At 41.6% G+C, this 24,789-nt stretch overlaps 2 protein-coding genes across 5 annotated transcripts in view; one reads left to right on the plus strand and one right to left on the minus strand.

Annotated features, from left to right (window-relative positions):
• Positions 1 to 24,789, plus strand: part of RB1 (RB transcriptional corepressor 1) — an 89,765-nt gene that overhangs the window by 59,880 nt on the left and 5,096 nt on the right. For 2 of the 4 annotated variants that reach the window (XM_061607587.1, XM_061607588.1), the window contains 9 exons: positions 5,498 to 5,616; positions 8,690 to 8,829; positions 17,091 to 17,236; positions 17,533 to 17,637; positions 18,302 to 18,415; positions 18,876 to 19,042; positions 20,023 to 20,053; positions 23,131 to 23,270; positions 24,715 to 24,764. In XM_061607587.1, the coding sequence (XP_061463571.1) occupies positions 5,498 to 5,616; positions 8,690 to 8,829; positions 17,091 to 17,236; positions 17,533 to 17,637; positions 18,302 to 18,415; positions 18,876 to 19,042; positions 20,023 to 20,053; positions 23,131 to 23,270; positions 24,715 to 24,764 (1,012 nt within the window). Of the gene's footprint in view, positions 1 to 5,497; positions 5,617 to 8,689; positions 8,830 to 10,441; positions 10,621 to 17,090; positions 17,237 to 17,532; positions 17,638 to 18,301; positions 18,416 to 18,875; positions 19,043 to 20,022; positions 20,054 to 23,130; positions 23,271 to 24,714; positions 24,765 to 24,789 lie in introns of those variants that run through there. The other 2 variants (XM_061607589.1, XM_061607590.1) reach the window with 2 other exon arrangements.
• Positions 558 to 2,282, minus strand: LPAR6 (lysophosphatidic acid receptor 6). Its single transcript, XM_061612837.1, has one exon. The coding sequence runs from the start codon at positions 1,690 to 1,692 to the stop codon at positions 652 to 654; it is 1,041 nt and encodes a 346-aa protein (XP_061468821.1). The 5' UTR covers positions 1,693 to 2,282; the 3' UTR covers positions 558 to 651.

Genomic DNA, 24,789 nt, shown 5'->3' on the forward strand with positions numbered 1-24,789 from the left:
ACTTGCTAGGCTGAGAGTTTAAGGAAAGCAGACTGACAGGATAGTTACATATGCTGTGATTTGACTAACTGAAAGGAATTCATAACTTCATTTGTAACTGAAATTGTCCTAACAGTTCGTGTAGATAGTGGTTTCGTTGGCACAGCATGCTGGTGGGAGGAAGACTTGGACAGTGTTGCATCTTGCTTACTCTGTTTGGGATTGTGGTTTATAAGAAACTGGTCAATTTCGAAACAAGCTAATTTCAGTCTGGGTTATGAAACTGGCTAGTGAACAGAGACTGTTATAAACCACAGATCCCAGGTTTGGACAATACAGCAAGCTGAGATCAGGGAAAGTGAAACTACCCTGTGTCAAAGGTCTAAGCAAGAGATGTAAATGTGGCCAGTCTTAGAATACTGTTCACTTTTTCTGATGTGCTAAATTGGAAGAAAGAGTGGGGAATTCCTTTTTATGTTCATTATCCCCACAGGGATGAAACATGGAAACTTCTCATTAGAATATAACTTATAACTTGAGAGAGACTAGTTTAAAATAATCACTTTAATCAATATAATCTGTGTTGTGGTATGCATCTCTTTATACAAAGAAACAGAAACCCCACAGATCAAGAAATGTTCATTTTTCTTTTTCCAGTTCTCTCAACTCCATTTATATTGTAGATTCAATGTCAAATATTCTTGTTTTTAAGGTCTGGAGACCATGTTGAATGAGTTTGTCAGGAACTTGAGTTTCAGAGACTCTGTAATAGTTTCTTCTAGTTGACCGGCTCTTCATTTTTATTGAATTTTGAATGGTGTCTGAAGTGAAATAATAAACGATAGGGTCAAAGCAACAGTTTGAAACTGCAATACACAGTGTGACTGGATACATAGCCCTGACAGCAGCAACTACCGAACAGTTAATCCATGTTTGTGTTCTCATGAGTGAATAGAGTATTAAGGTAATATTATATGGCACAAAACAGAAACAGAATATCAGCAAATGAACAAAAATCATTCTGAGGACTTTCTTTTTGCTTAATTTATTCCTACTAAGTGTAACTGGCTTATTTAAAGTTCTTAAAACCATTGTGGAACAAGTAACATTCAGTATCAGTGGAATAAAAAATCCTACAGTTTCAATGAAGATGACAATCCTTGAAAGATAGACTTTCCAAACTGCTTCAGAAAAATTTTCAAAACATGTATTTTGGGTGACTCCTCCTGTGCTTACACGAGCATTGGTGGATTGAAAAAAGCTTGCTGGTGTACTTCCTGCTATCACAATTATCCAGACTGTGATGCAGACAATCTTTGCATTTCTTTTTGTTCGAATAGTCTTAGATCGCATTGGATGTACAATAGCTAAAAAGCGGTCAATGCTTATGCTAGTCAGAAAGAAAATGCTTCCATACATGTTTATATAAAATAGCGTGACAGAAATCTTGCAGAGTATGTCTCCAAATGGCCAGTCTTTTGTTGTAAAATAATAAATCCTGAAGGGCAATGTAAAAACAAAAAGCAGGTCCGATATTGCTAAATTAAGCATATAAGTAGTTGTTTCATTTCGTACTTTTAATCTGCAGGTGAAAATGTATATAGCAACACAATTTGATATTAAACCAAGGACAAATACCATACTAAACACACATCCATACAAAGTATACTTAAAGGAATCTTCAGTAGAACAGTTGGAGCTTAGCATCATCATGGCAGTTAATAGTTACAACTAGGTGTTTCTTTAGTACAGCCGTACCTTTTATTTCGCTGTAGCCACAGTAAAATCCTCAGGTAAGGTGTGTAAATGTGGTCCTTGGATGATTTCGTATGTGTTCAGCTTGGCTTTAAAACTTCACAGCTGAATTATTAAGTATTGAAGAGAGCATTCCACTGGTCATCAGCAAATAATTATTTTCTTCCAAATGCCATAATAGTTCATATAGCCAAAGCTGGACAGCAGTAAGCATCTCCTTGTCCACAAATAATGTATAATTAAGGTTGACTTCTTCACATGTTGCTGTAGAGGTTGATCCTTCCTGTAGTACTGTAGAAAATACTGCAAATAAATCCGCTTCAAAGTTCCTTGCAAGGAATAAGAATTGAAGCTCCCCAACGGGCTTCCTTGTGTTAGTACTCTGCTGGCATTTTTCTTGCTTTTGTGCTGTTAAATAAGCTTTTCAGCTTGTTTGCTGACCCCACAGAGTAGAAAGCAAGCAGAAGAATAAAATTCCAAAGCAAGTATTTTCTTGCAGAATTTAAGCTCTCTCCAAAGCTGCCAATTATATTGTGGGTTTGCTTAATGAGAGAAGGCAAAAACACGCACGCGCACACACAAACCACACCTATGATTGCTCAGCTTGTAAATTGACATTACAGGAAGAGGAGGCTGGACTACAGAAAGGAAGGTGTCAACTTTCAGTTCTTTTGTGAAGTTGTTTTAATTCTTTGCTTGTCAGAAATATATTTATACTAGGAAGCATTCAGGTGATGACTGGCAGAACAAAAACTTATTCTTTTGGAAGCTAGAAGTGCCTTCTAAAGTATATTTAAGCCGATTTTAGAGACATTTCAGTTTCATTTCTTTGGCTGTCAATCATTTTAGGGTTTTTTTTTGTTAAGTTTATTACCAGCTTTAAACATAAACATATTTCTATATTAAATTAGATTACTGCAATGCACTCTACGTGGGGCTGCCGAAGCTGTCTGGGTGGTTTACAGCAATCAAAAACATTAAAACAGATATACAATTTAAAACACATATTTTAAAAACAATTTAAAACACAGTTTTAAAATTTAAAACAATTTAAAACACATGCTAAAATGCCTCGGAGAAGAGGAAGTAAACTATTTGGGGAGCATTTTTTTCAACTAAAGAAAATGAGTAAAATTGCTATAAATGTGTTGCTGGTCCTTTTAATTCTATTTTCATACTTGGTGTAAACAGTAAGCTTTTTACAGGATGTGTTCAAAACCCAAGATTCATAACAACTGGGATTTTTTACTTTAGGAGATCTTATTTTGTGAGGGGATTGGTTTGTATCCTAAGATAAATTCCTAAAATAGATATCCTAAGATACATTTACAGAAAGCAAGGAAAAATCTTCCATAAACTTCCTTAATGGTGCATCATATATGCGCCTATTCAAAAGTTAGTGCCATAGAATTGTGGGTTTTTTCCCAGGTAAATGTGGATGTGATTGTAATCTAAGGCTGCAATGCTATACTGTATCCACTGACCTGCCGTAAGCTCCTTTATACCCCCATGGGACTTATTCTGGGCAGGCATTCATAGAATTGCACGGTTAGCTTGGGATCCAAACCAGTGTGTTTTAACTTGTGGTGTGTGTGTGAGAGAGAGAGTGGAGGTGTGCATTCCAATATCAGAAAAATGTAAGGCATACAAAATATAATGATCATGCACTCTTCTGTGCTATTTTCTTCAAGAACCTAAATGGGAAGGTTGTTCTTAATGCCCTCAGTTAAGTTCTTAAGGTTTTTATTTCAGTAGGAATTGATTCACAGGACAGAAAAATCTGAAATCTTGTTTTTCTGCCCAAGCGATCATGGGCCTCAGGGAATGAACAACTTTTTTTTTAAAAAAGTCAACAGTTTGACAGTACTAAATTTTCACAAGTGTAAGTGTTGGTGACTTAAAAAGCATTGTCAGACATACAAAACTGGGCGTTTGTTCTTTTAAAACTGCTGCACAGGTCAGAAGAGCCAGGAAGAGAGCTTTCAGTTTTTTTCCTGCTGGTGTGCCCTTGGTCAAGCCCCTTTATTAATGTATTATTTTGTTATCAATAAACTGGGGCTATATTTACCTGAGCTAGTACTTAATGATTGACTCGACTATTTTGCAGTCAATGACAGAAGATTAAGCAACAAATTCCATGACTTCAACAATTTCTTAAAAAATAAGAAATCATGTTAAAAATAATGTATAAATCTAGCAACGTAAAGTGTATCTTAAAAGTGTTGAAAAGTAATTTAAGATAATGTTTACTCACAAACCCAGTCAAGTAAATGTTTTCCATAGATAAAAGTGAACGGAATGGGAGTTCAAAGTACTATTCAAAGGGTGTGGCAGTCTGCAACGATCATTTGTTCAAAAGGCCTTTGTGCAAAAGGCATGCAAAAGGTCTCGGGTTCAGTCCCTGATGTCTTGAGGTAGCCAGGAAAGACTCCTGCCTTAAACTCTTGGCCAAATAAATTTGTTTGGCTAAATACTTCTGCTTTATTACTCTGAAGTCAATCCTATTTCAATGGAAGTTTTTTCCAGGTAACCTTAGAGACTACTGTGGAAGGTAGAAACTTTACTGTTGCACCTCTCCGACTGCTGCAGAAAGAAGCTATGATGCCCATTTGAAGTCACAAGTCCAGGTCCTCACCATCATGAAGTGAGCCTGGCTTGTAACTTTCTTTCAGAAGTTCCCACTTCAAATATGAAGAACTTGTTCCTTTCAAAAGTTTCTCCTTTAACAGAGTTAATGGTACATTTTAAAATAGATAAGACACTTGAGTCCTGCTCTTTTCAGATACGGTATTCTTCTGCCTTTGTCACATGCTGATTACATTGAGTTGTCAGTCCATCATTACAAAGAAATAAAGAATTGTATTTTTAGTATTTTCTTGTCTCAGCTAATGATTGAAAGGCTAGAAGGAACAGCTTGAGACAACTGGAATGCCCCCATAATTTTGTATTTTTAATGGGTAGCCAGGCCAGTTAGGTGTGAAATCACTAACCCTCTACTGAAAGTCATGAGTTGGTCCACACACCCAGTGTTGCTTCTGCCTCATTATATCTCTAAAAGCTTTACTAGACATTGCTTGCTGTTTTCTTCAATACCTACTTAATGGTGTGATTGAACTACTACTCGTGTGTTGTTAAAAAGCTCAAGCAGATTTGTACACTGCATGCGTTCACCAAAGTGTAAAGAATGGGAATTGGACGGGAATGAAAAGAGAGGTGGGCAAGTAACATGTAAGTGTATAAAACATGGGATGTTTTTAATAGCCATTACCTTATTCAGGCATTTTATGTTTCATGCTATGTCCTGGTTTAGTAATTTGAATATTTAAATATGCAGCTTTTAAAAAAATACAGTAGGGCCCCACTTTACGGTGCGTCGCTTTACAGCACTTTGCTAATGCAGCGGTCTCAGTTAGACGCAATTAGACTAAAGCCCCACTCATACGACGCTTGTTCCACTTTTACGGCAGTTTTCGGGCATCGCGTACCCTTCTATTCAATGAGTTCCGCTTTTCAGCGATTTTTGCTTTTCAGCGGGGGTCTGGAACATAACCCACCGTAAGAGTGGGGCCCTACTGTACTGAAAATTTGGCAGCTACCACATATCCAAGAGTTAACTGTCAGTCTAATACATGCAGACCGGCTACTTCTATTGTAGAAGGCTCTTCCTGTTTCAGATGCTATTTTATTTTCAGTTGTTTAAAACTTAAAAATAATTCCAATAAGTAAAGTAATTCTTATTTTATGTCTGGGTTTGTTTGTTTAGGATTCACCATTGTTTGAGCTTATAAAACAGTCAAAGGAGCGAGATGGGCTGCCTGACCAGCCTGAACCTACCAGCTGTTTTACTCAGCCTCTTCAGCATAATCACACTGCTGCAGATCTGTAAGTAAAATTATGGGCAGATTCATATGATCATGTAAAAATACTAAAACAGCCCATCAGCCCATCCACCTTGTCTGATTGGAAACTATTTTCTAAAATCTCAGGCAAGGGTTCTCAATGCAAAGCATGCAGTCTGCTACTGAGCAGGGATGGGGTTCGCTGCATGGTTCCGATCTGCTTGCTTTCTCATAGTCCGTCGTTTAATCCTGATCCACCACTTTTTGTTCCCACTTGTTCTCGCACTTGCCAATTTGATCTGCTGCGCATGTTTTTGGGTGGTTTGATTTGTGGGGTTTTCTTTAGTTGGCCAAAATTTTGTTGTTAACAACGTCAGGAGCCATGGAGGTTTCAAGGTATTATAATGTACGTTAAATGTCTGTATATGTGTTGTTTGTTTATTTGTTCTTTACCAAGGAAGGGTGGATCCCGAAGGACCCTCTGGGAAGAGAGGAACAGTTTGCCATTCCTCTCATGCACAGGTCAAGTAAGGAGTACCTTTACCAGCTTAGCTGGTACACCAGCTACGGCTGTTCCTGGACTGAGATAGCTTAACCACAGTGGTCCACATGCTGGTAACCTTGAGAATGTATTATGGCAATGTGCTCTGTGTGGGACTACCCTTTGGGTTGCTCAGAAGCTGCAACTAGTGCAGATGGCAGCAAGTAGGCTGCTGACTGGAGTGGACTACCGAGAGCATGTTACACCACTGCTGAAAGCACTGCCTGGCTATATGCTACCAGGCAAAGCTTAAGATTCTTGAGTTAGTATACAAAGCCCTAAACAACTTGGAGCCAGGGTACCTCAGAGATTGCCTCTACCCCTTATTTATTTATTTATTTATTTATTTATTTAAATATTTATAAACAGCACTTTTCATAAAAGTGTATCAAGGTGGCATTACAATGTACAAAAATATAATTAAAAACCAAAAAAACCAAAACATTAAAAACACTGAAAATATCCATAAGTACTGCATTGGTTAGAAAAGAAAATTCATATTAAAAGATCTGTTTTAAAAGTTCAGTTTTCAGGAGAAAGAAAGGATAGTTCCTGCCAAACCTCCATTGGAACCTCTTTGGAATTCCCTCCCCTTAAATACTAGACAGGCACCACCTGCGTTATCTTTTCAGTGCTTACTGAAGACCTTCCTCTTTCAACCAGCCTTTTAAGTAAAGACCTTATCCCAGTCTGCATTTGTGCTGCAATTGCTTTTTAAGATATTTTAAAGTTGTTTTTAAAAGATATTTTTATAGATCTTTTGTTTTTTAAAAATGTTTTAATATATTTTAAAGTCTGTTTTTAAGATGTTTTAGAGTCTTTTTAGTGTTTTGTTTGCCTCCCTGGACTCACGGGAGGAAAGGGATGATGGTGGTGGTGGTGAGTTCCACAGGGCAAGGCCTGCCACACTAAAGGCTCAGTCCCTGGTGGAGGCCAGCCAAACTTCAGGGGTATGGAAAACGACCAAGAGTGCCCCATCAGAAGATCTCAGAGATCAAGACTGAACATAGGGAGTCAGACTGTCCTTAAAGTTCTTTGGCCCCAAGTTGTTTAAGGCTTTGTGAATTAACACGAGTACCTTGAACCTGGTCCAGTAGCAGATTGGCAACCAGTGCAGCTCTTTCAGCAGCCAGGGTAACATGTTGCAGGTAATCTGCTCCTGTAAGCAGTCTGGCTGCTGCTTTCTGCACAGGTTGCAGCTTCTGGACCAGATACAATCGTAGCTCCACATAAAGCGCATTACAATAATCGGGTCTTTAGTTTACTAATGCATGGACCACTGTGGTCAGGCTATCACAGTCCAGGAACGGTTGCAGTTGGCATCCCAGCCAAAGCTGGCAGAAAGCGCTCCTGGCCAGAGAGTTCACTTTAGCCTCCAGTGACAGAGATGGATCGTGGAGTACCCCAAACTGTGTACCTGCACCTTCAGAGGAGTGCCTTCGGAACATCTTGAAGGTCCATGCATACTCCAGGCATATAAGTTGAACTTTGTAGCTTACTCAAATATTAAGTTAGATAGATGTGAAATCTGTGGATTTTTTGGGCTTTACTCTGCTTATCTCTCCTGCTTATGTCTCTCCCCCAATTCCCACAAAGGGAATTTTGTTTGCCTGTAATGGTCCATTGTTTGAGGTAGCAGAGAAGATTGTCTCTTTCTTACCTTTGAGATCAGTTCTGAGATCCATGCTGTTAGAAAGTTTCAGTTCCAGATATGTCCTCCTTTAATATTTTCTCCAGAGTGGTTTGTTCTAGACGTGTATTGTATTGGAGAGGCTTAATAGGGCTAAAGAGACTTAGTGTGCTGGGTTTGGTCTGGAAAGCTGAGTAGCCCCTCCCCTTGGTATCTTAGCAACCTGCCAAGAGGAGATGCTGTCCTAGATAAGACTTCTTTGTCCCGTCATGGGAATTTTGTAGGTAAGTGAAATTGCACCTCTGTTTTACTTACGGAATGACCTGTTCTCCCGATCTGAACACTGTTTTTATATTTATAGACTTCATTTCAGCCATAATGCTCCCAAGGCAGTTTACAATGAAAACAAATTAATAAAAACGAATACATTTATGTATTTACAAAACATAAATTTAGTAAGACACCCTTAGAGAAGATGAAAAGTCACTTCTTCACCTCATTGTTGCTTGAAATGCTAACAACGAAAGGACCTTCCTCAAGCTGCCTCACTTGCACATGCTGCAGCAGCCTCATTTACATGTGGAGCCCACTGTGGAGGTGCCAGTTCTGGCATATTGATGGCTCTGCACCAGTGATGGTCAATTTCTGTTCACCCCTAAAGGGCTCACATACTTGTCAACCAGCCCTTTGTGTCAAACTTATCTGAACATCACAGAGTTCATTTGGCATGGTTCATAATTTCTTTGGTATGATTTTGCGACTCTACCAGTGACAGTTTTGGTGATCGTCATTGGGAGTAGGTTTCGAATTGAACTAATGAATCCAGTCATCCAGGGTATGACTTCGGAATTGTTACAACAAATGTTTGTGGAGTGGGATGTGAGATAATCTGAAGATGTTCATTGTTAGTCATTTTTGTTGATTTTATTTGTGTCATTTCCATAGGTATCTCTCCCCAACAAAATCTCCCAAGAAAAAAGCTTCTTCCACTTTGATATATACACCTCCAGATTCTCAGCCTGCATTGGTAAATCATCCTCAAAAACTATATAAATCTACCTCTCTCTCACTGTTCTACAAAAAAGGTTCGTAATTTTTTTTTTTTTTTTTGGTAATGTATTTTTATTTTGAGTCACCCCAATGCAACAGGACTTCACCTTTCTCTCTTTCCTGGTACATCCCCACCGTGGGCCCCTAAAATCTGCTTCAGAAGCCCCCCCCCCCTCTGGAGCAGATCTTCAGGGCATGAAGAGGACTGCAAGGGGGAGAAAAGGAAGGTGAAGTCCCCTTATGTGAGTGGAAGTCTGGCTACAGCCTGTTTATTACAGACATAATCATTATGTAGTTAGTGAAAGGTGCTAAGAGTTGCTAGGAGATGCCTTGTTCCCCTCACAGACCTTCAATCTGAGTGGCTGACTGTTAAACCATCTGGCCACTGGAGCTCTGTCAGGCGAATAGCAGTCTCCTCTAAGCACCCTTCACAAACTACACTTCCCAGGATTCTCTGGAGGAAGCCATGACTGTCTCACATGAAATCAAAGTCTGGTGTGGGTGTGGCCCGCTGATTAGGCAAGCCAAGCAGCTGTGAGGCTGGCTTTTAGAACACTGACAGTTGGTTCTTACTGAGCATGCCGGACATTATCATTCAGTTCAATGCAAAATTTCTTAAATTAATTAAAAATCAGGCAGGCATTTTTTTTAACTTTTAAACTGCAGAAGATGAAGGTCAGAGTATGGGGCAAGGTCAGTAACAGGATTACAGGTCCTCTGTGAACATGGCTGGTTTTTAATGAATTTCAACAGATTGTGAGAACTCTCAGAGAAGAAAGTCCAAAAGGGGTCTGGGTTTTTTTCCCTCTCTCTTTGGGCTTTGAACTCTCTGTTCTCTCTGAGTGCTTTGTGTATTGCCATGAAAATTGAGAGGATTGTTAAGCAAGCGTTTCTGAGTTTAGGACTGTAAGTTTTGTAAGGTTTTGTTTTGAAATGAGCTTATGGGAAGGGGGGATATTTTCAATTTAACATTGCAGAATGTGAAAAATCCATGCCGGCTATAGTATACAGCCACTCTTGTGGCTGTATAATAAGTACGGTTCCATGGCAAGTGACCCTAATGAGAAAAGAAGTCCAAGATGGGTGGGGGTTTCTAAAAAAAATAAATCTATTGGAATTGGAATTCCATCAAGGAAAAGAGGGGGGAAACAGTGGAAGAAGCTTTTTGTGGCTTCACAAAAAGCTTAGTGATGACTTCAAAACGAAAAAGGACACATACAGGAAAGCAAAAGGAGGCCACAAAGGAAGAGTACAGGCAGGTATCACAGAATTGCAGGGATGGCATCAGGAAGGCTAAAGCTGAGAACGAGCTGAGGTTAGCGAGGGATGCTAAAAGCAACAAAAAAGCTTTCTTCAGGTACATCCATAGTAAAAGACATAAAGAAAAGAAATGGTGGCACAGCTACTCATTGAGAATAGCAAAATGATAACAGATGCCAAAGAAAAGGCAGAAATGCTCATTTCCTACATTGGCTCAGTCTTCTCCCAAAAGAGGGTCTATGACCCTCCTGGGAAACATTAAGATGAAGGGGCAGGATTGCAGCTTGAGATTGAAAATGGTCAAGGAATACCTAAACACTTTGAATGAGTTCAAATCTCCAGGGCCTGATGAACTGCATCCTAGAGTATTGAAGGAGCTGGCTGAAGAACTCTTGGAACCGCTGGCTATTAGCTTTGTGAAATTGTGGAGGACTGGTGAAGTGCTGGAGGACTGGAGGAGAGCTAATGTTGTCCCTATCTTCAAAAAGGGCAAAAAGGAGGAACCTGGGAACTACAGTCATTGATCCCTGGGAAAATTCTGGAGCAGATTATAAAGCGGTCGATCTGTAAGCACTTTGAAAACAATGCAATGATTACTAGAAGCCAACATGAAGTTATCAAGAACAAATCCTGCCAAACTAATCTTATCTCATTTTTGATTGGGTAACCTCCCTGGTAGACTGTGGGAATGCTGTGGATATTATATACCTCAGTTTCAGCAAAGTGCCCCATGATATTCTGATTAGCAAGCTAGCTAAATGTGGGCTGGATGGAAGAACTATCAGGTGGATCCACAGTTGGCTACAGAATCGTACTCAGTGATTATCAATGGATGTGAGGAGGTCAGGCCCACCCTTAGCATGTGCGGGGCCAGGGGCAAAAGCATAGTTGCCCCCCTCCACATTGTTTCTCTCTCTCTATATATATATTTATAGAGAGAGAGAGAGGTTTTATTTACGAATATATGTAATTATAATATTTACATATGAGGCTAACAACCTATTAAATACAAATATGATTACCTTCACTTCAGGGAATAGGCCTCTAGTCAACCTGTTCCATACATATCCATTTCTTCACTGGTCTCGACATCTGTCTTCCCTTTGTTGATATCTGCTAGATATGGCAGTCTATTTCTAGGCATATTTTCCCATCTTTATCTTCCTAACTAAACCTCAAACCTCCCGCCTAAAATCAGCTGGCTAAGCGCCGCACACCTGCTTCATAGCTGATGAGAGGTGGCGGCACAGGGAAGCCACTGACTCAGACACGCAGCGGAAGAGCAGGCAGGGGATTCAAACCTCCCACCTAAAATCAGCTTGGGAAGCAGCTGGTGAGACGGCCGCTGCGTGGCTGAAGAGAGAGGAAAAACCCCACCGCATCCCAGCTTCTCGGATCGCCAAGCACGGGTCCCCCCAAAGCGTGGGGGCCGGGGCAACTGCCCCACTTCCCGGTGCCTAGGGGCGGCTCTGGGGGAGGTAACAAGTAGTGTACTGCAGGGCTTGGTGCTGGGTCCAGGGCTCTTCAACAGTTTTATTAATGACTTGGATGAGGAGGTGCAGGGAATGCTCATCAAATTTGCAGATGACACAAAATGGCAATAGCTAATAACCTGGTGGTCAGAAACAACATTCAAAGTGATCTTGATAGGCTGGAGCATTGGGCTGAAAACAGCAGAATGAAATTTAACGGGGATAAGAATAAAATTCTACACCTAGGAGAAAGGTTATAAGATGCAGAATGTAAGCCCCCTTGGGTTTCTATCATGAAAATAAAGGCGGGGTATAAATGTAATTAATAATAACAATAACAACAACAACAACAATAATAATAATAGGCTCAGCAATCCTAAATGCAAGAAGGATCTTGGAATTGTTGTTGATCACAAGCTGAATATGAGCCAACAGTATGATGTGCTGCAAAAAAGACAAAGGCTATTTTAGGTTGCATTAACAGACGTATTGTTTCCAAATCACATGAAGTACTAGTGCCCCTCTGTAAGGCACTGGTTAGGCCTCATCTTGAGTACTGCCTCCAGTTCTGGACACTGTACTTTAAGCAGGATGTAGGCAAACTGGAACAGGTTCAGAGGAGGGTGCAAGGATAATCGGGACTAAAACAAAGCCCTATGAGAAGAGAACGAAAGAACCGGGCATTTTTAGCCTTGAGAAGAGAAGACTGACGGAGATATGGTAGCACTCCTCAAGAACCTGAAGGTTGCCATACAGAGGAGGGCCAGGATCTCTTCTCGATCATCCCAGAGTTCAGGACTACAGAATAATTTGGCTCAAGTTACAGGAAGCCAGGTTTCGTCTGAACATCAGGGAAAACCTCCTAACTGTTCAGAGTGGTACAACAATGAACCAATTTCCTAGGGAGATGGTGGGCTCTCTAACATTGAAGGCATTCAAGAGGCAGCTGGACAGCCACCTGTCAGGTATGTTTTGAATTGGATTCCTGCATTGCGCAGGGGCTTGGACTCAGTGGCCTTATAGGCCCCTTCCAACTCTACTCTTCTATGATTCTATATGATTCTATGGAAAGTACTGGGAAGAAGTACATGATGGAGGGGAGAAGGAAGGGAGCCAGCTTCAGTCCTGAACGGTAGAACAAGGTTGGTAACTGGTATATTAATGAGAAATAAATCCTGTTGCCTGGATCCAAAGAACTGCATGCAATGTTGTGTGGAGCCTTTTCCTGCTGTATCACCTTGTGCTCCCCCAAGGCCAATTGGGAGAGCCTCTGAAATGACATGTGGGGGACTGGTTATCCCCATGGGTGAGCAGAAATTCCTTCTGTTTATGCAATGGACACTTACGATCCAAGCTGATATATTTGGAGAATATAGAACACGGTTTCTTCTTTTTAAAAAATTGCAATGTAAAAATAGTCCTGAAGGATATTGTAAAATTGTAATATTATGAAACTAATTGTAATACTATGCAAACTCTATACAGATATAATTTTCTTGTAAAATGTTCAGTGCAGCTATTTACATATATCTGGCGATACCCTTCCCCCACCACATGTGATTAACAGCTAGCAGAATTCTCTTTTAACATTTGCCAGGCTAGAGCATCAAAGTGAAACTTCTCTATTGGTCCTGATTTTTTTATACTTAATCAGGTTCATATACTACCTTTCTAAAGCTGTATTTCTTGTGTGGAGGGCAGCAGGGAGTGACCCAGGGGCTGGGAGGTTACCTGTGTTTGGGTGGTGTATGTGCCTCAGAACATCACCAGTGTGCCTTCTGTGAACATTTTGTTGTGCTTTGTGGAGTCACATATATGGTTTGGCATTTCAGGCTCAACTCCAATCTCTGCCTTGTACTCAGTTTATTGGGCAAGCTCCTTATCCTTTGTGACTAGCCAAGCCCCCATGTCAGCCATCTTGTGACTAACTGGACTCCCCATGGGAACCATCTTGTAGTGCAAAGACAGTTTCTCAAAGTTCTGTGCGCCCTCAGGGTCAAAAAGATTGAGAACACCTACCCTAGAGCCTCTTCTAAAGTACTTTTCCGCCGGGACCTAGACTCTCAAGTTATAGCAGTAGATCCTAGTGAGATGTCCGGAGCACAGTCTTGTCCTGTTTTGTTGGATGAGCTTCAGTTGGTTCAACTCGAGGACGTGGACAAGGTGCTTGGACAGGTACGTGCAACCACTTCGGTACTGGATCCTTGCCCCTCCTGGCTGATAAAAACTAGTAGGAATGGAACAGGTAGCTGGGCCAAGGAAGTGATAAATGCCTCTTTACGAGAGGGAGTGGTCCCGGGCTGTCTGAAAGAGGCAGTGGTGAGACCACTCCTGAAAAAGCCTTCCTTGGACCCAGACAATTTTAACAGCTACAGGCCAGTGGCGAATGTTCCATTCCTGGGCAAGGTCTTGGAACGGGTGGTTGCTGGCCAGCTCCAGGCGCTATTGGATGAAACTGATTATCTAGATCCATTTCAATCGGGTTTTAGGCCCGGTTTTGGCACTGAGATAGCCTTGGTTGCCCTGTACGATGACCTATGTCGGGAAAGAGACAGAGGGAGTGTAACTCTGTTGATTCTCCTTGATCTCTCAGCGGCTTTTGATACCATCGACCATGGTATCCTTCTGGAGAGGCTCGCGGAGTTGGGAGTTGGAGGTACTGCTTGGCAGTGGTTCCGCTCCTACTTGGCGGGTCGTCTCCAGAAGGTAGTGCTTGGGGAACATTGCTCGACACCGCGGGCTCTCCAATATGGGGTCCCGCAGGGGTCAGTTTTGTCCCCCCTGCTTTTTAATATCTACATGAAACCGTTGGGAGAGGTCATCAGGAGTTTTGGAGTGCGTTGTCATCAGTATGCTGATGACACGCAGCTCTACTTCTCCTTTTCATCTTCTTCAGGTGAGGCTGTCGATTTGCTGAACCGTTGCCTGGCCTCGACAATGGACTGGATGAGAGTTAACAAACTGAAGCTCAATCCAGACAAGACTGAGATGCTGTTGGTGGACGGGTTCTCTGATCGGATGGTGGATATATACCCTGTCCTGGACGGGGTTACACTCCCCCTAAAGGACTGGGTTCGTAGTCTGGGAGTCTTTTTAGACTCTTCCCTCTCACTTGAGGCTCAAGTAGCCTCGGTGGTTAGGAATGCGTTTTACCAACTTCGGTTGGTAGCCCAGCTATGTCCCTATTTGAGTAAAGAGGACCTTACATCAGTGGTACATGCTCTGGTAACCTCACGTTTGGATTACTGTAATGCGCTTTACGTAGGGCTACCTTTGAAGACAGTTCGGAAGCTACAACTAGTGCAAAATGCGGCGGCCAGATTGCTGACAAGGACCAAGCGGTCCGAGCATATAACACCTGTTCTGGTCAGCTTGCACTGGTTGCCAATATGTTTCCGGGCTAGATTCAAAGTGTTGGTATTAACCTATAAAGTCTTATACGGTGCGGGACCACGATACCTTGCGGAACGCCTCTTCCGATATGAACCGGCCCGTGCACTACGTTCTGCTACGGAGGCCCTCCTCCGGGTTCCAACTCACAGGGAGGCCTGGAGGGTGATGACAAGATCTAGGGCCTTCTCAGTGGTGGCCCCCGAACTATGGAACAGTCTCCCTGGGGAAGTACGCCTGGCGCCGACTCTGCTCTCCTAACGGCGCCAGGTCAAAACCTTCCTATTCTCTGAAGCATTTTAAGTTACACTGATTTACTTTTAAAAATGTTTATTGTGTTGGATTGTTGCTTGTATTTTAGTATTGTTTTGTTATTTATTGTATTTTTATGCTGTTTTATGTTCACCGCCCAGAGAGCTATTGCTAGTCGGGCGGTATATAAATTTAATAAATAAATAAAAAAATAAATAAATCAGAAGAACACTAGACGCATCCAAAAATTATTGTAATGCATTTAAATTGGCTTCACCGTGTGACTGGTACAAACAGGACAAAATTGTTATAGTAGGGCAATAATATATTGGAATAGATTTAAAAGTTATGTTATGGTCATCTAAAAACAAAGATCCAAAGTTGTTTTCAGTGAAAATACTTTTATTTCACTCAAATTCAAACAACTGAGTTAACAGCAAAGATTCAGGATTCAGATTCACGTCAGTAACAACAAAGATTCAGGAAATTATTGTGCAGATTGGAAACAAAAATGGCTGAATAATAACCAAGACCCTTTGGAAATTATCCAGGACCTGATAGTGGATAATGATGTAGTGGTTAGAATGGCAGATGTGAGACCATATCTGCTCCATTTCTTTCAAATTAGACACAGCATAAGCTCTCTTCTGCAAAACTATTGATAGTATAGTCCAGGGGTTCCCAAACAGTGGTCCGTGGACTACCAGTGGTCTTGAGCTTCATTCAGGCAGTCCATGGCAGGTCTTTGAGGAGCAAGGGCACACCAGCTGCTCTGTTGCTTTTAGATCCCCGCGCTCCACTTGGAAGGATGAGCAAGACAGCCCAGAAGCGACAGGGGAAGGAGGCAGTCGAAAGGAGTAGGGAGGATTAGCAACAAAGTTAATGGGAGACTAGAATTGAGTTTAATCTTGATTCAACAAAAACCATACAGCATCTAGCACAGTGCATTACAATTGCTACAACAGGCCGAAAAGCCATTCAGTGGTCTGCTAAGACCTGGAGCAATTTTCAAGTGGTCCATGGGGGAGAAAGTTTGGGAACCGCTGGCATAGGTTAATCAAAATTTGATGAAGCTTGGGTAATACAAGCTCTTCATTGAATCTTGCTAGCAAAATTACAATACATTAAAAATTGAGCAGCTTTCTTTTTCATTAGAAAGAAATGGAATAAAGACTTAGTTCAAGATAGAAGACTGGCTCTGGATATTTTAAAATATTCCAACAAATTTTATCAATGCCTATTTAAAGAAAAACATTAATAGAGTATAGTAGTAGTATCTAAATCTGCATAAACTCAGTATGATTTATTCTAATATTTCTGATACTTGCTGGAGATGCTAATAATCATGTGTAAATTATATGCATATTTTGGTCCTGTTCAAAATTAAAACAACTGGACTGATAGGCTATGAGTAATCTGGCAATTTACAGGATATCGCCTTTCCCTGATCAGAAAGTGATACTATGTTATTTAAAAGGAGAAATTGAATTAAATGATTTATAACTAGTTCTTATATTATCATCAGGGCCAAAATATATTGTTTAATATTGGAAAGTAAATAAAAACCTGAAAATATCTGATTGCCTCATTAAAATCTGAGAAATGACTGTATAGCACATACACATTTAACTTACAATAAATGTTATAAACTCCCAAACAGCATGTCTGTCTGTCTGTCTGTCTATCTATCTGTCTGTCTGTCTCTCTGTCTCTCTATCTATGGGCTCAGCTTCCATGCAAAAGGGCCATGTGAAACTATCCACTTGAGAAATGTCATTCTTTTGCAAGATATGCTGATATTCTGCACACTGTTAGCAGTGTTGTGTTTAAAATCACAGTACTCTTGTGTTACGTTCTTGTAACATATTAAAAATTATGTACAAAACAGCAATTTGAAGATTATTCTAATTTCTCTTCTCTAGTGCATTGGTTGGCTTACATGCGATTGAAAAACTTATGTTCACGTCTTCTGTCTGAACACCCTGAACTTGAACATTTGATCTGGACGCTCTTTCATCACACACTGCAAAATGAATATGAACTTATGAAAGACAGACATTTAGACCAGGTAATATATCTGGCAGGAGTGGCCTGACGTCAGTCTTCTGTAGTTTTCATTTCTTTCTTTTCTATAAGTAGAGTCTTCATGGTGTTTTTAATAGAAAAATGGCATTGGACTATTTTAAATAAGTTAAAATCCTAGGTAATTCAAAGCAGGAGTTTAATTTGCTGTAGCAACTAGAAATACTTAAGGTGGGTAGTTTCATTTGTTGAGTGATTGCTTAGTCTCTGAGAAGGAGCAAGATGGAGATGAGGCGCTTTCTTGAGGACCAGTTCTGATGGCCGCTCTCTGCTTTCCAATAGATGATGATGTGTTCCATGTATGGCATATGTAAAGTGAAGAACATTGATCTCCGGTTTAAAACTATTGTGACAGCATATAAGGAACTCACTAATGCAAATCAAGAGGTATGGAAAGCCTTTCAGCATCTTTTTTCTATAGAACTATTTTAATTAAAGCTGCCTGTTCTATTTATAATTACTTTGAAACATTATGTCTTTGTGCGGACAGGTCAAAATAAATTGCTGTCCCATTGTACCCCAGCAGTGAGAGCCATTTAAAAACAAAACAGATAAACACTCATGTTTTCCCCATACACTGCTATATCTCTAAAACAGTTGAATATGATGATCAAAAAAATGATAGCATACACTGAACGGTGTGGGTGCATTAGTTACTTAAATTAAGGAGGGTCTTGACCAGGGCCGGCATCAGACATGCCAGGGCCCTTGGGCACAAGCCTGCCCCGCCCCGGTGCTCCCCTTCCACGATTCACAGCAGGATCGCTGCCACGGATCGCACCCCAAGACCTCCAGAGCCCCCACCATTCCCTTGCTGCACCCTACCTTTCTCGGCTGCTGTGCGGTTGCGCGTGCAGCACTGCCCTTAACCAAGATCACGGCCGAGGTTTCCATAAGGGGCTGCAGCCTCTGCTGCCATCTTGGCTCATGGCACACACGCGTGCTATGCGTGTGCATCCCTGTCACATTACCATTAGGAGTGTGCTGTGGAGTAGATTGGAGGGAAATACGAATATTAAAAGATCACTTTTAATTTTCTAATCCTGTCTAGACTTTCAAGTGTGTGTTGGTTGGAGAAGGAAAATATGATTCCATTATAGTCTTCTACAATTCAATATTCATGCAGAGGCTGAAAACTAATATTTTGCAATATGCTTCCAATAAGGTAAGTAGTTGTGCTCCTGTTCTTTGTCTAGTGTAAGTTAACAGAAATTAGCAAAACTCCATAGTACTCATTATGGACTTTGAGGGAGCCTTTCCAGTTGTGCCTCCCTATCTGTGGAATGCATTCCCCAGTGAAGTCCGCCTGGCCCCTTGCCTGACATCTTTTTGGTACCAGAGAAAAATGTAGCTTTTTCCCCAGGCAGGCTTTTTATGACTGTGATGATGGTGGTGATGTTTTGCCATTGGCATTCTGCCAAAACTTTCTGTTGCTGTTATGGGAGGTTGTTTTGTGTATTTGCTATGAATTGCAAGTGTTTTTGTGTGAATATATCTATATTATAATGTATTTTGACTTATGCTTATGTTTTTAAATATTCTGCAAGTCACTTGGAGACCTTTTTGTGCAACAAGTGACTAACAAGGTTAATTATGTTAATAATGGTATGTTCTCATGTTAACAGCCTCCAACATTATCGTCCATACCACATATTCCTCAGAGCCCTTACAAGTTTTCTCATTCTCCCTTACGCGTTCCTGCGGGAAACAACATCTATATCTCACCTTTGAAGAGTCCCTACAAATTCTCCGAAGGGCTGTTGTCACCCACCAAAATGACACCGAGGTCAAAGTTGGTAACCTATTTCTTTTAGCAAATGACTGAATCAAGCACTAAAGCAAACTAAGAGAGAATATTTTTTAGCAGAAATGATCAAGCTCTTACCGTTCCTTCATTATATAAACACTTAAGAGTGGCATCCAACTGTGTCACTCTTTGCACAATGGTTGTGGGATCTTCTTGAACAGATTTTGGCAGTATGGGGGGGGCAGAAGGGGATGTTTCAGTGCAAAATTGAATGTTACCCTATATTATTTAGTTTTGCTCATAACTAGTCAGCTGTAAGAAATACTTGCTTTTGCGATGTCATTCTATTCCTTATGCTGATTTCTATGAAAACATTTTAAAGATACTGTGAAAAATATTCTTGATAACCTTAAAAAAAATTAAGAGATGGCTAGACTGAAAAGAATAAAAGTTTGGGTTTTATCCTGGACTTTCAACTTCTACTTTAGCCCCATTTAGTAGAGCGTCATGACTGTTTCATTTAATACTTGTTTGGCCAAATGAAGTCTCTCACCTGAGTTTCAGTGGGCAATTGGCAAGAGGGCTTCAGGATCCAAAGAAAATCAGAGGGGGTAGGGAGGAAGCAACACAATTGGTTTAGTTGGGGTCAAAGAAACAGCATGTTTGAAGCATCCCCATACGAAACTCTTTCCTCTGACTGGTTGAACATAAGAATTGATAGTGAATAGTATCCATTTCTGGAGCATTCTCCCCCTACCCCATTCCCAAACTTAGCTCATGTTATAGGTCAGGGAGTTAAGAAAATGGATATTGATTTCCTTCCATTCAGCTGCCTTTCAACAAGGTATGTGGCTAATGAAGTTGACACTTCCTAAATCTGGGTAAAAGGTACAAGTTGAGTTTTATGGAAAATATTGTGCAAGTTGCTTATGCTGATGTGCCGGTTTTTACATGTCATGTCTTTTTGACATCAGTTTCATTGAAAAATCAAAATTCAGTGCTTTCTTTCATTCTTGTTTCTGCAGAATATTGGTATCAATAGGCGAATCTTTTGGGGTGAGTTTCCTGTTATATAACATGTCCCTAATAACTTTTTTTAAAATAAAGAACAGTTGCTTGAGACATTGGAAGGAGTGCAAGTGAGTAGCACTTTTGCTATTGGCTGTTTTTCCTCACAATTTACAACCAACAAGCTACATTTCTTCTCTCAGAGGAAAAGATACTAGAACCTGTTTTTCTTCCCCTATACTGAGGTGGGACAGGGGAAGCAGCTTGAGGAGAATTTTGAGAAGAAATTTACCCAGCAAGGAAACCTCTTCCCCCCTCCTGCCCACCAGCTCTTTCTCTGTTTCTTACTGCGGCTTCAAGAGACTCATCATTCCCTCTAATAGTGATGTAATGTGGTTAAATTCCAGTTAGTTTGGAAACTAACAGGGCCATCCAAAAATGAGACAGTGGTTTCTACGTATTTGGGGTTATATTCAGCTAAGTCCTACTCAGAGCAGACTTGTTGAAATTAATGAACCATAGCCATGCCTATTAACTTCAGTGGGTCTTCTCTGAGTAGGACTAGCATTGAGTATCACCCTTGGTGGGCAACCTGGGTCAGGGTGGCGAATCGTTTTTATTCTGAGGGCTACATTCTCTCATGAGCAACCTTCCAGTGGTGAGTGGGGGCAGAACAACAGATATGACTCTTACCATTGTATGGTAGGCTACATTGCAGACATGCAAAAGTCACAAGGTTTATATACTCTCTCTCCCTCTGTGTGTGTGTGTGTGAGAGAGAGAGAAAGAGAGATTCATCCCTCACAGGCAAGCAAGAGGCATGATCACAGTACAGGGACATATTCCTGTCAGGCAAAGTGCTTCAGGAGGGCTGACGAGGGTTGTGGCCTCAGGAGAGTCCTAGGGCTGGATAGAGAGGCCTAGCGAACCTGCATTCACTCCTAGGCCGCCTTAGTTTCCCCATCCCTGTATTCAGAAAGAAAAAATATTTTAAAACCAAAAATGGCCTTACACAGACGTATGAGCTTCTAGAATGCTTGAGTAACTGGAGGAAGTGCAAGTGGATAGGAGCTGTTAAGGCTTTCTCTACTGAGATGTTGGTTGAAGGGGAAATCGAAAAGTGAGGGAGGCGGAAGAGAGGGGTCCCTAACAGCTTATAGTAAGTGCCCTAGAGGAGGGACATTTCAGGTTATGGGGTATGAATTAAAAAATCCTGCACTCTGCAGGGATGATTGAGGAGAAACGAAAAAGTCACCTTTCGCACTCCAAATCAGCCCCAAACCTGCCCTCTGGCCCTGAGTGGATGACGGGAAGCTGCCTTGCAGCGGGTCAGACTACTTGTCCCCCTACCCCAGTGAGTGGCAGTAGCTTTCCAGGATCTCAGGAAGAGTTTTCGCGTCACCTGCTACCTGAAACCTTTAGCACAGTGGGTGAAGGCCTCAGGAGAGTAGGAAAGAAAAATGTCCTTCTCCTCGCTCCCTGTCCCAAGAAGGCTCTTAATCTATGCTGACTGAAATTCTGAGCAAGAAGAACAGTATTCTTATGTGATACATTGCAACATTTTGTTGCAGGTCTGTCTCATTATTTTTAATAAGAAACAGGAGTGGTTATCTCCCCTGCCTCTCGCAGACCAAATTTGACAGGCAGGCACGGCCACCCACATCACAGTGGCATCAGGAGATGGGGCGCTTTGATGTGCCGCTCATTAGCTGAATAGCAGCACTTATTTGCAGCTGGCCCATGCAGAAAAGCAGGGCTTGAACTGAGCACCAACCGATTTGTGCCTCAGTTCAAGCTCTCCTTTTCTGCAGGTGTTGGCTGCAAATAGCATAGCAGACCCTAGGGAGCGTGAACTGAATGCCTACCAGGTGGAAGGCACTCGTTTCAAGCTCCGCTTTTCAGCTGCACTGCTGAGTAGTGCAGCTCATCGTAGGGAGCTTGACCTGGTCGGTGCTCTGTTTTGGCAGGGGTTGGCTGCACCTAGAACAGCTCATCCCAGGGAGCTTGACTTACAGGTGGTAGGTGCTCAGCCTGTGAGGGTCGATGGTGCTGTGTTCCCCGTGGGGAGCTCAGTAGTGCAGCTGATCCCAGCTGGCTTGCTCTCTTGCCAAAGCACAGCTGGAAGCGCCCTGGAAGTCTCCTGACTGTGCAGGGACAGTTGTGTCTCCACCTGCCCACCACTTGACACCACACGAGGAAAATTAGGACCAATTGCCATGTCCAGTTTGACCCATGGGGCAGAGCTTCCCCACACCTGTTCTACATACTCAGGTAATTCCCTCAATACACAGAAGTTGAACAAATAAAACTGGCCTACAAAATAGCCTGACAAGGATCTATGAGCTTCCAGGATTGAAGTCATAGAGAGGGGGGGAAATCTAGTGTAAATCATATTATTATCTGGCGAGAGAGACCTCACCTTTGCTGTCTTTGGGGGGGGGAGGGGGGCAGAGGGGAGTATGAGTTATGCTGCCCAGTCACAGCCAGGCTAAAATTCTGGAAATGGGCATTTGGTAGATCCTGTAAGTCTATGAATAGAGTCTTTGGTTGAGAGCAGTTAGATTTTGCCTGTTAGTGTGTTTAATGGCAAGAAGAGCAACGTGAAGGGCAGGTTGAGAATAGCTGAGACCCAGAAGCTTCCCAGGCAAATTTCTTCTCCCTGTGCTCTATTTTTGTCCCCCCCTCAACTTGACGCTCTGTAGTAAAATATCCTAGGGGTCTGGATGGGGATTCGGGTTTGGAGTAAAAGTGCCATGAGATTTAAAAAAAACAACTCTCTGTTCTGGGCTATATGGGGATGTTTCAAGAATAAGGAAAGGAAAAAGGACATCTTTCCCCCCACTCATAACTTTAATGACTGAATCCAGTCTTGTGCCTGGTAGAGTTCCATTCATGTGGTGCTCTGCTGGAGGAACGGAAGGGGGAGAGGTGATTTACCCCCATTTTGCCTTCCCTCTTTAAAGGGATAGAGGATCCTCTGGACGAGTATGGGAGATGGCACTCAATCCACATCCCCTCCACAAATGGAAGGGCATCTCTGGATCAAACCCCTAGCACTGTATTTCTAAGATAAATAAGGCAAAAGGTAAAATTTCAGCTTTTGTGTGGTTCTCTGGTATTCCTAGACTTCTGAAAAGTTTCAGAAGATAAACCAAATGGTGTGCAGCAGAGATCGTCATCTCAAACGTGATGCTGAAGTAAGCACAGCTCCCAAACCTCTGAAGAGACTGCGCTTTGATATAGGACAGGATGAAGCAGACGGAAGGTAGGTTTGTTTTTAGATTGGTTGTTTCGCTTGGTAGGTTACATTGCCTTCGTTGATTTTATTTCATCTATGTTTCAATTATTTTCTGAAGAATGGGGCAATGGAATGGTTTGATAAGTGTGTGTGTGTTGAATTGTCAATTACATATTTTATATTTACAAAAAGAGATAAGGCAGTTCCTGAATTTTCCAAAACAGCTGCTTGTGCCTCTGGAAAATGAGGCTGTATTTCAAATTGTAATGTGGCTTGTTACTTCCACAATACAAATGACTGCTCTGGAAACTTTAATGATGCCTCTGTGATTATACAGAGCCTTTAAATGAAATTATGCAAATGCCTAATATGCAGTGTAGAGGCTGTGCATTTGCGCATATATCCATGTGTTTAAATAGTAACAATTCTAATGATTTGTAATGACAGGGTAATATCAATTGTGGCATCCCACTTGTGCAACAGATACTCACTTGCAGGAACAGGTCTTCCCCTTCTTCTTCTCCCCCCTGTAGCCCCAGGGCATCCCCAAAATCTGCTCCAGAGTGTTGAGGGACAATCTGGAGGAGATTCGGGGGATGCAGGGGGGAAGAAAGGAAGAGGAAGTCCCATTGCGTCCTCTGGCGTAACATTGGATCTCACCCACAGTTAATGTAAGGAAAAAGTTATAAAATAGAAGCTGAAGATTGATTAAGACAGAATAGTCTGGAGCTGGTAATTTTATTTCGTTACCTATCTACCTCATTGACCAACCCAAGCCAGGGCTGTCCTGACTCACAGCTAGATGTTGATGGCACTGGTTTCTTGCCCACAGGAAAAGAGAGCTTTCACTGTAGGATACAGCTGTGTGGACATATGATCCGAGAAAGCAGTATCTGTTGAACTGATTTTCCATGATTACGCTCATCATGTAGCTTGTTGCTATATATTGATTTGCACATCCTGAGATACACAGAGCCTCTCTTTTAAATGCTGTTATATTGCTGCTGGGCAAGAAATGTGCTGAATCCATTTTTGTCAAATCAACAAAAGTGGACATAGAAGATAATGTTTGAATAAGCAGAAATTAGAAACTCTGTCTAGCTGTATCTTTAAATTGTTAAATATCAGCTTGAGCTGCTGCCCTGGACTCCTGCTGGGAGGAAGGGCGGGATATAAATCGAATGATAAATAAATAAATAATGCTCATATGGAAAATGTTCCAATCTGCCAAAGGAGATTTCCTACATCTAGATTCCTATACTCACTTGAAAATTCCACACACAAATCAGGTGTAAGGTCCATTGAAAGGAGAGTCATTCAGGGCAATTCTCATCTGCACGGCACCATGGAGATGCAGATGCCCTCATCTGGCTTGCAATGGGAATGAACAGCCCCATATGGTGTCTTGACGCACTCTCTGGATAGGGTCATCTGAAACTCTGTAATTAGATTTTTTCCTCTCTGTCTATAGGGAACATCTCTCTGGAGAGTCCAAGTTCCAACAAAAGCTTGCAGAAATGAGTAAGTTCTTGTCCACAGGAAAATA

The sequence above is a fragment of the Rhineura floridana genome, chromosome 2 (genome assembly GCF_030035675.1).
Source record: "Rhineura floridana isolate rRhiFlo1 chromosome 2, rRhiFlo1.hap2, whole genome shotgun sequence".
Classification (NCBI taxonomy): Eukaryota; Metazoa; Chordata; class Lepidosauria; order Squamata; family Rhineuridae; genus Rhineura; species Rhineura floridana.